At 48.4% G+C, this 15,000-nt stretch overlaps 2 protein-coding genes across 2 annotated transcripts in view; both read right to left on the reverse strand.

The window, feature by feature from the left end:
- Positions 1-6,676: 6,676 nt before the first annotated feature.
- LOC133108182 (zinc finger protein 513) lies at positions 6,677-12,175 on the reverse strand. Its single transcript, XM_061217662.1, has 4 exons — positions 11,432-12,175; positions 10,003-10,137; positions 9,031-9,690; positions 6,677-8,484 (listed from the first exon to the last, which is right to left on the reverse strand). Exons 1-4 carry the CDS (start codon positions 11,469-11,471, stop codon positions 7,754-7,756), a joined length of 1,566 nt encoding a protein of 521 aa, XP_061073646.1. The 5' UTR covers positions 11,472-12,175; the 3' UTR covers positions 6,677-7,753.
- A 956-nt stretch (positions 12,176-13,131) lies between these two features.
- LOC133141902 (mannose-binding protein C-like) overlaps positions 13,132-15,000 on the reverse strand; it is a 3,652-nt gene continuing 1,783 nt past the window's right edge. The window contains exons 3-5 of the mRNA XM_061262723.1: positions 14,728-14,907; positions 14,073-14,144; positions 13,132-13,797 (exon numbers count right to left, since the gene is read on the reverse strand). Coding sequence (XP_061118707.1) covers positions 13,424-13,797; positions 14,073-14,144; positions 14,728-14,907 — 626 coding nt within the window. The 3' untranslated portion in view covers positions 13,132-13,423. The remainder of the gene's footprint in view (positions 13,798-14,072; positions 14,145-14,727; positions 14,908-15,000) is intronic.

A 15,000-nucleotide genomic window follows, 5' to 3' on the forward strand; every position in this document is an offset into this window, starting at 1 on the left:
TGTGTGTGAGTATGTGTGTGTGAGGCTGTAACAGCTGTAGAGGGTGAGCTGTTGAAGGAGGAATGGAGGGGAGCTCTGAAATAGCCCGAGGGGGTGTGGGTGTGGGTTGGGCGGTGTGGGGGGGGGGGTTGGGGGGCTGGGTTTTAGGATAAGCCCGTCTCACTGCTGGAGCTTTCTATGAATGGGGCACCCCTGGCCCCCCCCCCCCCTCCTCGCCCTGTCCCGGCCTGATTTTAGAACACAGGTGTTGACCTTAAACAACAAGAACAGCTACCCCTCCAGAGCAGCGCCTCCAGCCCTGACCACCTCCAGGCCCCACACCGGGGCTTTTATAGAGATGACATCATCATCACACGTTTACTCCTCAACCAGAGCCAGAGGCTTCTTATGAAAACTTTAAAGCTCTTTCAGAAACCCAGAAAAGTTCATATTTACAGCATGATTAAAGACCCATGTCCTGCCTTCTGCTTCTGTGTGTGTGTGTGTGTGTGTGTATGTGAGTGTGCGTATATCTGTGTGCGTGTGTATATGTGTATGTGAGTGTGTGTGTATGTATATGTGTGTGTGTGTGTGTGTGTGTGTGTGAGTGTGCATATATCTGTGTGTGTGTATATGTGTATGTGAGTGTGTGTGTATGTATATGTGTATGTGTGTGTGTGTGTGTGTGTGAGTGTGCGTATATCTGTGTGCGTGTGTATATGTGTATGTGAGTGTGTGTGTATGTATCTGTGTATGTGTGTGTGTGTGTGCATATATCTGTGTGTGTATATGTGTATGTGAGTATATGTGTGTGTGAGTGTATGTGTGTGTGTGTGTGTGTGTGAGTGTGCGTATATCTGTGTGTGTGTATATGTGTGTGTGAGTGTGTGTGTATGTGTGTCCTCATGGAAGAAAAAACATTTCAGTATTTATTTTATTGACAAGATATAAGTGCTGTGTCTAGAATGACAATTGATAGTAGTAGACATTTAAATATATTTATTTTGAAAGTGTAGTGATAGCAGACAGTATGCTTCTTTTGAATATTCCTAAATGATTCAATTCCATTAATTGTTTTATAATTGATGGAAGACCAGAGAAAAAGGCGTAGACAGTTTGTTTTCTAATACAAGGACAAATGTTACATTTTCTCTCTTACTGTATGAAACACAAAACAACAATTTCTCTCCCCCTGAAAACAGAAAAATTGGGCTTTTAATGTCGAAACATGCGCGTCCACTTTCACGCCCGTATTTAACGAACGCTGTGTAGAAACGGCGGGCGGACCCACAGAGAACGCGCACGTCTATCTGTGGCCTGTCACTGGGGTGTGGAATCGCTGACGCGCTCCGGAAGGTTCCGCGCCGCTCCGCGCCTCCCTCAGCTGCGCTAATAAAACGCGCCCTGCAGCTGCTGGCCCCGTCCCCTGCCGCTTTTTCGGGGCGCCCCCGGCATTCTGCGGGGCGGGGAGAGGGGTGTTGGGTGTCCCGGGGTGCAGGGGGGGAACAGCTGAGAGGTGTGATTTCACAGGCTGCTCGGGCCCTGTCAGGGGGCTGATTGGACGGGACAGCAGGTCCAGGCGAGCCCCAGGCTTCTAAAGGACACCAGCAGGTGGCAGGCCCAGGGGTAGAAAAGGCTGATCCTGGACAGGGTCCAGCAGGCAGAGCCAGCGGGAGCAGGAGCCCCACAGAGTGGGCCCCACGCGCCGGACTTACCCCGGGACGGGCTCCGCTTCGCCCCGGCCAGCTTTAGGAAACCCGCCATTTTACGGACCCGCTCACGGACGGACCCCACTGCTGCTGGGCGCACGGGCGACGGTGAGACCTTCCCATTTTAAAACCTCAGCTCAGTACTGCAGCGTCCTGCCCACAGCAGGTACTGTGACATTTACTACTTTAAAAGGAGTTAAAACTCTTTTACAGATTTCAGCTGTAATATTATTGGTACAGATCTTTCTACAGTAATACTGATAATAAATTCTGACTAAAATTCATGTTTTCCCTGATTATTGAAACTATACTAGATTAGACTGTTGCCATTTTGCTGATAAAATCATTTTGGTTTTGATAGTACTGTGGCTAGTGTTTGTATGTTGTATCAAATTTACATTTGAACTGGGAAATTTAAAAAACAGAATGACCTCTCTAGGGGTCAGTAAGAGAGAGTGATAGAAGTTAGTGAGTGAGAGAGAGAGAGAAAGGCCAAATGGGTATGGGGTGGGAGAGAGAGGGAAGGGGTAAGAAAGAGAGGGGGTAAAAGAGAGAGAGAGGGAGAGAGGGGTGAGAGAGAGGGAGAGGGGGTAAAAGAGAGAAAGAGAGAGAGGGAGAGAGGGTGTGAGAGAGAGGGAAAAAGAGAGAAAGAGAGAGGGTGTGAGAGAGAGGGGTAAAAGAGAGAGAGAGGGAGAGGGGGTAAAAGAGAAAGAGAGGGGTGAGAGAGAGAGAGGGAGAGAGGGGGTGAGAGAGAGAGGGAGAGAGGGGGTGAGAGAGAGAGAGGGAGAGGGAGAGGGAGAGAGGGAGAGAGGGGGTGAGAGAGAGAGAGGGAGAGGGAGAGGGAGAGGGAGAGAGGGAGAGAGGGGGTGAGAGAGAGAAGCAGGTTGTGCCAGGTGAGTATAGTTCCTGCCTCTCTTTAATCAGAAGTTGTTTGTGACAGTAACAGTGGAAAGAGAGAGAGGGAGAGCGGGTGAGAGAGAGGGAGAGAGGGGTAAAAGAGAGAGAGAGAGGGAGAGGGAGAGAGTTGACACAGAAGTTGTTTGTGACAGTAACAGTGGAAGGTCCACACATAACGCAGCGCGTGTGGGGAAAGCACAGTCAGACGGTGAGACTCTGACCTCAGGCAGGAACGTGAGGATGCGTGGAGGTGTGTTTGCTTCAGACAGGAAACATTCCAGGGGCTTCAGTGGGAGCGATGCGCCCTGCTTCAGGCTCCACCCCCCCTCCCCAGCGGGATTGACAGCAGCGGAACATGGCGAGGATGAAGACTCAGGACACAGCCCTCCCGTTAAGGTGCAGTGACCCCCCCCCTCCCCCCTCCCCCCCCCCTCCCGTTGCTGTTACTCTCTGGGACGTGAGACCACACTGTTGCTCTCTGGAACGTGAGACCACGCTGTTGCTCTCCGGGGCTACATGCTTCCCTATATTCCCATATGAATCTCTATCAGTTATGGAATGTAAGGAAGTGTGTGGTTTTGGAGGGCCCTGGTCACCATGGCGATGTCCTGATGAGTTTGGTGTGAAGGAGCGGAGCTGACCCCGGTGTTCTGACCTCTACAGACAAGCCCACGCGTCTGTCTCTCAGCCACTGCATAACTACTGACATAACTACTGACATAACAATCACACAAATTCATTTAACAAAATGGCGGCTTGTGTGACAAAGATGGCTGTCTGTAATCATAGTGGCATGCGTGTGTTCTACCTGAACAAGAGAGTTTATTTACACTCAAATGAAGTGACGTTAAACACGGTCTGTGGGGTCTCTCCTCGTGGCGTTAAAAGCATGGTGTGGCCTCTCTCCTCTGCAGGTACAGGTAAGCTCCGCTCCCTCCGTCCCACAGAAGCAGCACGCCCTGCAGTGGCTGGTCAAACGGAACCAAGTCACTGTTACTGCGAGGTTTGGTCCCCTTCAACCAGCCACGGCACCGTGAACACAGCCTGCAGCCACGGCACCGCCTGCCAGACCGCACATTGACCAGCTACGGCACCGTGAACACAGCCTGCCAGGCCGCAGATCGACCGGCTACCGCGTCCACAGGTCACACAGCCAGCCCGCACACAATACGCGCCCTGTCCAGGTGGCATACGAGAGCTTCAGCAGTCAGCCTCACCTGTACGTGGAGTTTCACCTGTGCAGAGGAGCCCTGCTTTTGGCTTCATTCACAGCTTCTGCCTGGACTCTTACTGTCCCTGTACAGACTCTTACTGCCCCCGTACTGCCCCTGTACAGACTCTTACTGCCCCAGCACGGGGTCTTCCCACCCCTGTGCTGCCCTGGATGGGCCTACATGGCCTTTCTGTCAAAACCAGGTTCTGTTCTTATGAAGCTGTTGCTTAAACTGGGATTTTCATTCTAACTGTTACTGTAGAGCTGCCATACTTTAATCCATGCCACCTGATGGCTACACATGCTCCCCACAAGTTAATAAATAAAATAAAATAACCAGTGGAAAATCTGTGAGTTATTTATCTTGTATTACTTGATGCAAACTGCTAATTGAAGTCAGTTTTAAGATGCCAATTTTAAAACATAACATTTTCTAACTGCTTATTCCTGGTCATGATTGCAAGGGGGCTGCGGCCAATCCCAGCATGCATTGGGTGAGAAGCAGGAATACACCCTGGACTAGTCATCAGTCCATCGCAGGGCACACACACCATTCACTCACACACACACACACACACACACTCACTCACTCACACACACATACCCACACCATTCACTCACACACACATACCTACACACCATTCACTCACACACTCATACCAACACACCATTCACTCACACACTCATACCAACACACCATTCACTCACACACTCATACCAACACACCATTCACTCACACACACATACCTACACACACACTCACACACACATACCTACACACCATTCACTCACACACTCATACCAACACACCATTCACTCACACACACATACCAACACACCATTCACTCACACACTCATACCAACACACCATTCACTCACACACTCATACCAACACACCATTCACTCACACACACACATACCTACACACCATTCACTCACACACTCATACCTACACACCATTCACTCACACACTCATACCAAGGGGCAATTTAGAGTCTTCAGTTAACCTGTCCTACATTTGTTTGGACTGGACATGTAAACTTCACACAGACACGGGAAGAACATGCAAACTCCACACAGACACGGGCAGAACATGTAAACTCCACACAGACACGGGCAGAACATGTAAACTCCACACAGACATGGGGAGAACATAACTCCTCACAGAAAGGCTCTAGATTCGAGCCCAGGTCTTCCATACTGTAAGGCAACATGTTTACATACATAATGTTTATATACAGTATATATCAGAAATGATACATTATTACATGGATCTCTGGATGCAGGCACTGGGACACACTTACAAAGATACTCATTAGCCTTCCTCCGCCATCCACATGCACATGCACATAAAATACAACTTTATTATGGTTTATTGTCTTTAGGGACAATGAGTGCCTTCAGCGACTGGTCAGGTTTTCATGTTACACAAGACCTGTTCGTAGGCTTTGTTCCACGCAGAATCAATTGATTGATCAGAATCCATTCTCTTTGGCAGGAATGGGAATTGTGAACACACATTTAATGGAGGACACATGATTTAGAATCAACAGGTTGTCTTGAGTTCAAAAGTCAACACGTTCACGTGATCCCGTAAATCATTTCCCCATTGTTTTCTAAATTCAGGACAACAGCGAAAACACTTGAAACGTCAAATAATCTGCATGTATCGTCGCTTGAAAAATAATATTTCTGTCGATGAAAGCTGCGTTAGGGACTGTCGAGCGCTGAGACGCTCTGTTATGCTGGAGTGAAGACGCTGAAGGTCGGTATGTATCCGCGAACCTTGGAGCCGCCTATTTTCTGGCATAATTCTAAAATTAAATGTAGACTACCTAAGCCGTCTATAACCGTATGCCGCTTTATTTCTCATTCCCTGAAAACCCCTTTCCCCATCACCCACACGGTTTAAAATAATTATAAGACACCGTCGAATGTCCGTTTGAGTCATAAACATCCATTTGCCCACCATTATACTCTGAAATACGACTTGCATACATCGTGCACTTCGACGGAGAGCATTAGGCCAACACACCCCTTCGCTCGGTTCCAGGCTACCGTGGCATGACGGACTCGTATCTTTTTGCTACAACAACGGCTATATCAGGCTAATAAAACTTGGCAACACAGTATAGTTACAGTAGCTATGAATAGAGGGATCCCCTAAATCACGTGATCAAATGTGGGATTTAGGGGAGTGAATTTTCCCTTTTTATTGTACTTTTAAAAAATGTATTTAAATTGTTTTTTACAGTTGATAGTGGCACTATACTTTAAAAAATTTCAGTTAACTTTTTCCAGACACTGGTTGATATTTAGATTTTCTATGTCATTCGCTGTCTGCTCCTCGAGATGACAGTTTTGGCAGTTGTGGCGGTACAAACAATCATTCCCAGTAGGCCATTTAATTAAGTTAGGCTACGTGTTCATATAATTTAGTTTATATGTACACTGTTAGGTAATTCTAGAAACTAGTGACAAAAGTTGATTGTGTGAAGGGCGCCTCTACTTTTTAGTAATAGATTTACCTCATTTTCCCTTACGCTAACTTTAGCTCGGTTAGCTAACGAACGTTAATGTAACTTTGCCATTATGTTGACGGTGTTCGTAATGTCGGTGATTTCATAGGTCCAGGTTACTTGTGCTAGCCCACCTGTCTGTCTTCGTTGTAAATTAGGTGGCTTTTACGTTAAAAGTGGAGGTAGCATACGTACTTATTTAACCAGTTGGAAAGTTTGGCTCCATCGGAGTTAGCTTCTGTGTAAAACTGTTCAGATGGCGCGCGCTTTGTAACCTAATAGCTCAAACTTATTTTGCGCGGAATACCAGCCCAAAAACGTTGCAGTAAATATTCTAAAGATGAAACCATACAACCCACTTGAAAAAAATATTTTTTAATCATACATTTGACACACCCGAGTTTATTAAGTGACTTTTTTTTCAGGAAAATTAAGGGGAAGAATCTTTCACAGCGAACAGAAACCAATCAAAATGAACATGATTTTTCAAACCACCCATTAGCACGCGATATGTACACACTTAAGCACACACATATCTACATACAGACACATTCATACACATACACACACACACACACACACACACACAGTGTACACAGGAATGGGGGGGGGATCTCTCCATTTGGCACAGGATAACCCCCCCTTCCCAACCCAAAGGCAGCAGGATGTGGTGGTGGTGGTGGGGGGGGGGGTCATTTTACCCCCCAATAAAAACACCTCCAGCAGGAAAACAGTGATGAAAGGGAGAGGACAATCCCACTCTCTCTTCCTCCCTGCTAATAGTCTCTCCCCCCCCCCCCCCCCTGTTCTTCCTCTACAACAGCGTGTGAAATTCCAGTCCTGGAGGGCCACAGTGTCCACAAGTTTTTGTGGTTTCCTGTTCAATCAGCAGCCAATTAAGGCTTTGAGAACAAGGTGTGTGGACTCTGGCCAAAGAAAGACTTAAATTCATCACTCGTGCTGAAACACACCAGTTAAACCTGCAGACACTGCGGCCCTCCAGGACTGGAGTTAAACCTGCAGACACTGCGGCCCTCCAGGACTGCAGTTAAACCTGCAGACACAGCGCCCCCTCCAGGACTGCAGTTAAACCTGCAGACACTGCGGCCCTCCAGGACTGGAGTTAAACCTGCAGACACTGCGGCCCTCCAGGACTGCAGTTAAACCTGCAGACACGGCGCCCCCTCCAGGACTGGAGTTAAACCAGCAGACACTGCGGCCCTCCAGGACTGGAGTTAAACCTGCAGACACTGCGGCCCTCCAGGACTGCAGTTAAACCTGCAGACACTGCGGCCCTCCAGGACTGGAGTTAAACCTGCAGACACTGCGGCCCTCCAGGACTGCAGTTAAACCTGCAGACACTGCGGCCCTCCTGGACTGGAGTTAGACCTGCAGACCCTGTGGCCCTCCAGGACTGGTGTTTTTAAATCCCTGCTCTACACTGCGTCCTCCTCCTCCTCCTGTTCGTGGTCGCCGGGCAGCTGCACCTTGACCCAGCCGCGCGCGTCGGCACCGTGCCCGTGCTTCCTCTGGTGCCGCTTGTAGTTGTCCCAGTGGCCGGTGGTGTAGGGGCACTGCTGGCAGCCGTACGGCTTCTCGCCCGTGTGCCGGAGCATGTGCCTCTTCAGGTTCATGCTCTGGTTGCAGCTGTAGCTGCAGACGGCGCACTGGAAGGGCTTGGCCCCCGAGTGGATGCGCTGGTGCCTCTTCAGGTTGGCCAGGTTGCCGCAGGCGTAGTCGCACAGGTGGCACTGGTAGGGCTTCTCGCCCGTGTGCACGCGGTGGTGCCGCTTCAGGTTGTCGAAGTGGGCCGAGGCGTAGTCGCACTGCGGGCACTTGTAGGGCTTCTCGCCGCTGTGCGTCTTCATGTGCCGCGCCAGGTGGTTGGGGTACTGGGTGGAGAAGGGGCAGAGGGCGCAGGTGAAGACCCGCCCGCCCCCCTCTCTCTCCCCGGGCGACGGCTTGGAGAGCAGGTCCAGGGTGCAGCCGCTGCAGATCTGCGCCGACGAGCCCTCCTGGTCCTCCAGCACCGCCCCGCACAGACGGCAGGAGAAGGGGAACAGCAGTTCGGGCAGAGAGTCAGACTCCGCCCCCTTCAGGCCACCGTAGCTCTGCAGGAAGTCCGCCTCCTCGCTCACGTGCAGAGTCAGGTCCGACACCACGGCAACTGTCACCAGGGAAACAAAGGACAGTTTACCACCTGGAGTAATGTCAAACAAACCAGCCTCTCTCTCTCTGTTAAACTCTATCAGAGTATAAACTGTGTATGGTGTAATCTGAGTGTAATCCAGCACGGTGTAATCTTGGCCAGTGTAATCTGAGTGTAATCCAGCACAGTGCAGTGTAATCTGAGTATAATCTAGCAGTGTAATCTGAGTGTAATCTAGCAGTGTAATCTGAGTGTAATCCAACACAGTGTAATCTGAGTGTATCTAGCACAGTGCAATGTGAGTGTAATGTGAGTGTAATCCAGCACAGTGTAATCTGAGTGTAATCTAGCAGTGTAATCTGAGTGTAATCTAGCACAGTGTAATCTGAGTGTAATCCAGCACAGTGTAATCTGAGTGTAATCTAGCAGTGTAATCTGAGTGTAATCTAGCACAGTGTAATCTAGCACAGTGTAATCTGAGTGTAATCTAGCACAGTGTAATCTGAGTGTAATCTAGCACAGTGTAATCTGAGCGTAATCTGAGCGTAATCTCGGCGGACGCACCGTCCGGAGGCTCCGGCTCCTGGGCCTTGTGGCCCATCTCGTGGCGCCGGAGGCTGGCCGCGCTGCTGGCCCTGTACTCGCAGACGCTGCACTTGTTGGGCTTGTGGTGCGTGTGCATGCGCTGGTGCCTCTTGAGGTTGCCCAGGGAGCTGCAGGCGAAGGCGCAGTGGGTGCAGCGGTAGGGCTTCTCGCCCGTGTGCGTGCGCAGGTGCCGCTGCAGGTTGACCAGCTGCGCGGAGGCGTAGGCGCAGTGCGGGCAGCGGTAGGGCTTCTCGCCGTTGTGCGTCTTCATGTGCCGCTTCAGGTGGTTGGAGTAGCGGGAGGAGAAGCCGCAGAGCGCGCAGGGGTGGAGCTTACGAGGCCCCGCCCCGCCGGAGACCACGCCCGCTGACCCGCCCGTGGCCCCGCCCCCGCCGTCACCGCCCCCAGGCCCCTCCCCCTCTCTGCAGCGGCGGCAGCAGGGCGGGGTCAGGGAGGATGGCTCCTCGATTGGCTGGCCGCAGCAGGGCGGGGTCAGGGAGGATGGCTCCTCGATTGGCTGGCCGCAGCAGGCGCAGGCCTCGGTCTCCTCCCCCTCGCTCTCCAGGCTCAGCCGCCCGTAGCTGCAGTCCTCATCGCTCAGCCCGTACGCAGGGAGCCCCATCTCCACGGCAACAGAGTCTGAAACACACCGCCCCGTCAATCACAAAATACACAAAACATCACATACAGCACAGACTCTATGTCAACAACACCCCCCACTCCTGACCCACTGCCCTGAAGGGAGAACCAATCAAGAACCGCCTCAATAGCCTCCACTCTGATCTCTGGGGGCTGGGTTAGAGACCTGTCACTGCTAGATATGAATGCTTTGTGGGTGTTTCCGATACTGAAACCAGGAAGAGAACACTGGTGTGGGTCGGCCTTTAATGCTCATGCTATTGCTAACATCCCACTCAAACCGCAGACTGGTGGAGCTCAGCAGTCACTGACCCGAGTCCTTGTCGAAAGCGATGATCTTGTAGTCGCCGTCATTGTCCCCGAACTCCAGATCCTGGCCCAGGAGGAAGTCACTTTCCAGCACCAAACTCCCAGAGTTCACTGCAGCCACTCCATCTTCAGAGTCCACTGCAAACACACACACACACACTCCATCTTCAGAGTCCACTGTGAACACACACACACACACTCCATCTTCAGAGTCCACTGTGAACACACACACACACACTCCATCTTCAGAGTCCACTGCAAACACACACACACACACTCCATCTTCAGAGTCCACTGTGAACACACACACACACACACTCCATCTTCAGAGTCCACTGTGAACACACACTCCATCTTCAGAGTCCACTGTGAACACACACACACACACTCCATCTTCAGAGTCCACTGTGAACACACACACACACACACACACACTCCATCTTCAGAATCCACTGCAAACACACACACACTCCATCTTCAGAGTCCACTGTGAACACACACACACACTCCATCAGAGTCCACTGTGAACACACACACACACACACTCCATCTTCAGAATCCACTGCAAACACACACACACACATTTCATGCGGGTGCATGAAAGAGTGTGTGTGTGTGTGTGTGTGTGTGTGTGTGTGTGTGAGAGAGAGGGGGGGGGGGGCAGAGTGAGCTTGTGTGAGTGAGTGTGAGTGAGAGAGGGGGGGGTTTATTTAAAGGAAATAGAGGAAGGAGTGAAGAAAGGGAGGAAGACAGCAAGAGGAAGGCAGAGCCAATGGTTGCGTTTTCAGGATGAGGCGGTTCACAGATGTGTTGAGAAGCGTGATTATCTCAACATTATGAACCAAACCGGAGTTCACAACTTCCTCCTGGCGGGCGCACGATCCCGCTACCCACACAAGCTTAAAGCCCACATTTCAGTCTGTCTCCAGTCTTAATTCACACCAAAAATGGGTTGCAACAAATTCAACAGCACAAAAACTAAATTTGCGTTAAACCCAACTCAAAGACAATCGTATCTGTCCATTACAACTAACGTTAACAAGCAGTTTCAAATATGTTTTTTTTTTTTACTTTATTTTTACACACTTTATTTAACATTGTTAAACTGCTATGGATCCACTACTTACAACAACGTGGTTTGCGATTGACAGTCGCGAATGTTCTTTGTTAACGTCCACTTCCTTCTAAACGTAGCATGCTAGCTAGCAGGCAGAGCTGGCTAAAAGGTACCGTTTACAGAGGTCGGGTTTGAGTTGAATACAACACTGATTTAGCGTCGCGGGGAAGGCAATATAGAAAAAGGCCAGACAACAAATGCCTTCGGGCACTGTATTTATGAAGCTCTTAAACCTCGTAAAATATTTACTGATTCCTAAGAGGAACCGGAAAACAAGCAAGCCAACTTATTAGTTAGCTAGCAAACGCTACTTACATTTGACCGGCTGCGGGTGCGACTGTTTTCTTCTTGGCATTTTCCGACCGGGGTCTGTGCAGCGGTCTGTTCCAGGGCAGCGATATTCCAGCTCAGTCCTTTAAACTCTCATCCCTGTTCCTTCCCTCCGCATGCAGTCACCCCGGCACATCGCGAATACGTAGTTTACCAGCTTGTTCCTCATTGGCATGAAGTTACCAAGGCGTATGTACAGCTAATGCTAGCAGCTAGCTAATCAGCCCTGTACGCATCGCTACAGCCAACTCTGCGCGGTGGCAGGTCGTTAGGTAGTCATGTTAGTTAGCATACGCGAAACCTAGTTGAACAACTCTTGTTCGACAACGCACTATAAAGCTGACACCTGCTAATACATGACGTTACTGGATATGAAGGACAAACTATGATTTGATTTCTTGATTTGAGAGGGTCTAGCTTCTAATATTAACACGCCAGCGTTAACTATGACCCACAATACCGACTACCAAAAGGACAAAACACACTGCAGGCTAGTTAGCTAGCTAGCAGGCAAGAAGTTCATTATGCAAACCCAATTTATTGTAGCCAGTTAGCCTCTCTACGTTGACTAAATCTATTATCGACATATCCTTTCTAAGTTTCTCAACAAACTTTCCTGCTCTATGAATTCAGTTTTTCAATATTTAAACGGACAAAGTAATTATGAGGTATTTCTCAACTTAATTGACTTCCATTGTATACGTTTATTGTATTTTCAAATGTCTTCCGTTATACATATTCTTCCGCTTCCGCTAAGAATTTTCCGGCCAGATAGGCTCATGGGACACGAAGTCTTTTTAGTTAACGTTTACCCGTCATGATCAGAATATCGGTTAGGTTCATGTGACGGACATATTCCACAATTTGTTGTTTTACGAATCATATATTTGACCAATGCTTTAATCTAGTTGCCAGTAAACCGATGTTACATTACATTACATTACGTGGTATTTAGCAGACGCTCTTATCCAGAGCGACGTACAACAAAGTGCAAATCAATCACAAGAACAAGTGCAAAAGTAGACCTGAGAGGACAGTACAGTTCCGAGTCCTAGTGTAAACATACAGAAATTCAGAACCCTTGAAGAGTACAATCAACATTCAAACTAGCATACCACTGTTGGCAGCTAGAATACAACAGCCAATAAAAACAACAATACCTATACAAGTAACAATATCTATACATAAGTGCCATTACGGTCTAAGGCTAATCACAGTGATTGTGAGTTGGGGAGGGAAAGGTGTAGCCTGAAGAGATGGGTCTTCAGTCTGCGCTTGAAGGAGGTCAGAGACTCTGCCGTTCTGACATTCACCGGGAGGTCATTCCACCACCGTGGGACCAGGACAGACAGCAGTTGTGAGCGTGAAGTGCAGGTGTGGCGAGGGGGAGGCGCCAGACGGCACGAAGTGGCAGAACGGAGGGGTCTTGTTGGTGTATAGGTCTTGATAAGGGATTGAATATACACAGGGGCTGGTATGCGAGCACCAAAGTTTTAAATTTGATGCGATGTGTAGGCTAATAGTTTATTCCGATTATTTTATACATATGGGCGTGTCCAACCAACGTATTTCAAACTACACACCTCACTGTGACTTACAGGTAAATATGAAAAAAACAAGAAGCCTTTTCATTTTGCAGAACGACCTACAACATACTAGGCAGTTTAATAAACAACCATACACAATTTAGTTATGTATGTATTTATTTTGCAAATAGGAAGGAATACACATGAATATTTTACCAGTGGTAGCTTGGCTTAGTATACACATCATACAACACATTCCATATGGTTCACTGGCTTATAGAGTTATATGTCATTATATTTATTAGGATAATTTCTGAGTATTGCTCAATCAGTAAGTTGGATTGATATGATTGGATATCACACACACACACACACACACACACACACACACACAAATGCAAATACATATAGGAGTAGCCTAAATTATGAAATGATTACATTTTCTTTTCCTTTAAATCTCACAAATAATGATGGAGCTTAAATCGCAGTTGACATCATTCCAGGAGCCGTTGAAATCTGTGATAGTGCAGTCCTCTACCCCTTTGTGGTTGTTTGGTTCTCCTTTCTTCCAGTTGCTGAATCCGAGCGTTGTCCCCTGCAGGTCCACAAACGTGCCCTCGGCTGTCCTGTCGTTCGCACTGAGCCAGGCGTGCTCAGAACTGGACATCATTCCGATCAGAGCCTGGTTTTCTTCCTGGCTTTTAGGCAGGGCGGGAACCCCCCCAACAGCGCTGCATGCCGCAACCGCTTGCTCAAACACCCCCGACTTCTTATCAGACAAAAAGTACTTCGTTCCAACCCTTTTAGTGAAGGTGAACTGTGTCACTGTAACAGAAGCACACGGCACGCCCCACTGCTCAAGTCCTGCCACCTGTTTCTTCCTCATTTAGAACAGTAATTCGCTCTGCCTCCTGGCGGAAGAGTTGTGCTAATTAGAAAATCCAGGTAACTGGAACAAAATACTGGGGAGGACTTTTACTTTCTTTTTTGAGGGGTGGGAGGTCAACATAATTTTTATTTATAATAATTTTCATTTGTTTAATCTGCTCAACACCATTTGGCTTTTCAAAACATTTAAAGTCTTCTTTAAAAAAACTCACCTTTGTTGAGAACATCTCGCAGTGCCTTAAGCTCCGACTGCAGTTCCACAAGGTCTATGGCAGGCAGGGGACCTGGAAGAGACATTGCTGTTTGCCTTTTTCACACCTTCTGGGAATATCTGACACACTCCATCACACTTACTCCACATCTGTATTCAAGCTTTAACTGCATAGAAGTCACACATATATATATATATATATATATATATATATATATATATACTGTATATACACTACCGGTCAAAAGTTTGGGGTCAACTTGTCTTTTTCTGCTTTTTCTGATTTAATATTTTATTTTCTCTGTTTGTAATCAAACAATTCATATGTTGTGAAAGTGCAGACTCAGAGCTTTTGTTAAAGGGTATTATATTTATACATTCTGGTTTCACCATGTAGTAATTACAGCACTTTTTATATGTAGTTCCCCATTTCAATGTTTGAGACAAATGAACATAATACCAAATAAAAGAGTCATGTTTTGTATTTCATTCGACAAGAATTGTTTCTCCTGAATACAGGAGAGTCCCACAGGAAAATTTGTCAAGAGAAACAATTCTTGTAGTATCTACTGCATATCTGGTGGCAGCACGGTGGTTTGAGGCCATATTGAGCCACGGATTACAGTTTTTGTTCTGTCTGGAGCTGGGCTCTCTACCTGGAGGCCCGGGGGGGCCCTGGTCCCCCTTCTGTCCCGATATGCCGTCCAAACCCATGGACCCCTTCTCCCCCTTCTCTCCACTTGGGCCGGGCATACTTCTGGGCCCTGCTGGACCAGGCCTACCAGCAGGACCCGCCGGACCCAGCTTTCCATGAAGCCCCTGTGCACCCGATGTGCCTGCGAACACAGATATACTGTATGACACCTGCATGAACACAGAGATCTATACTGTATGACACCTGCATGAACACAGAGATCTATACTGTATGA

The sequence above is a fragment of the Conger conger genome, chromosome 1 (genome assembly GCF_963514075.1).
Source record: "Conger conger chromosome 1, fConCon1.1, whole genome shotgun sequence".
NCBI lineage: Eukaryota > Metazoa > Chordata > Actinopteri > Anguilliformes > Congridae > Conger > Conger conger.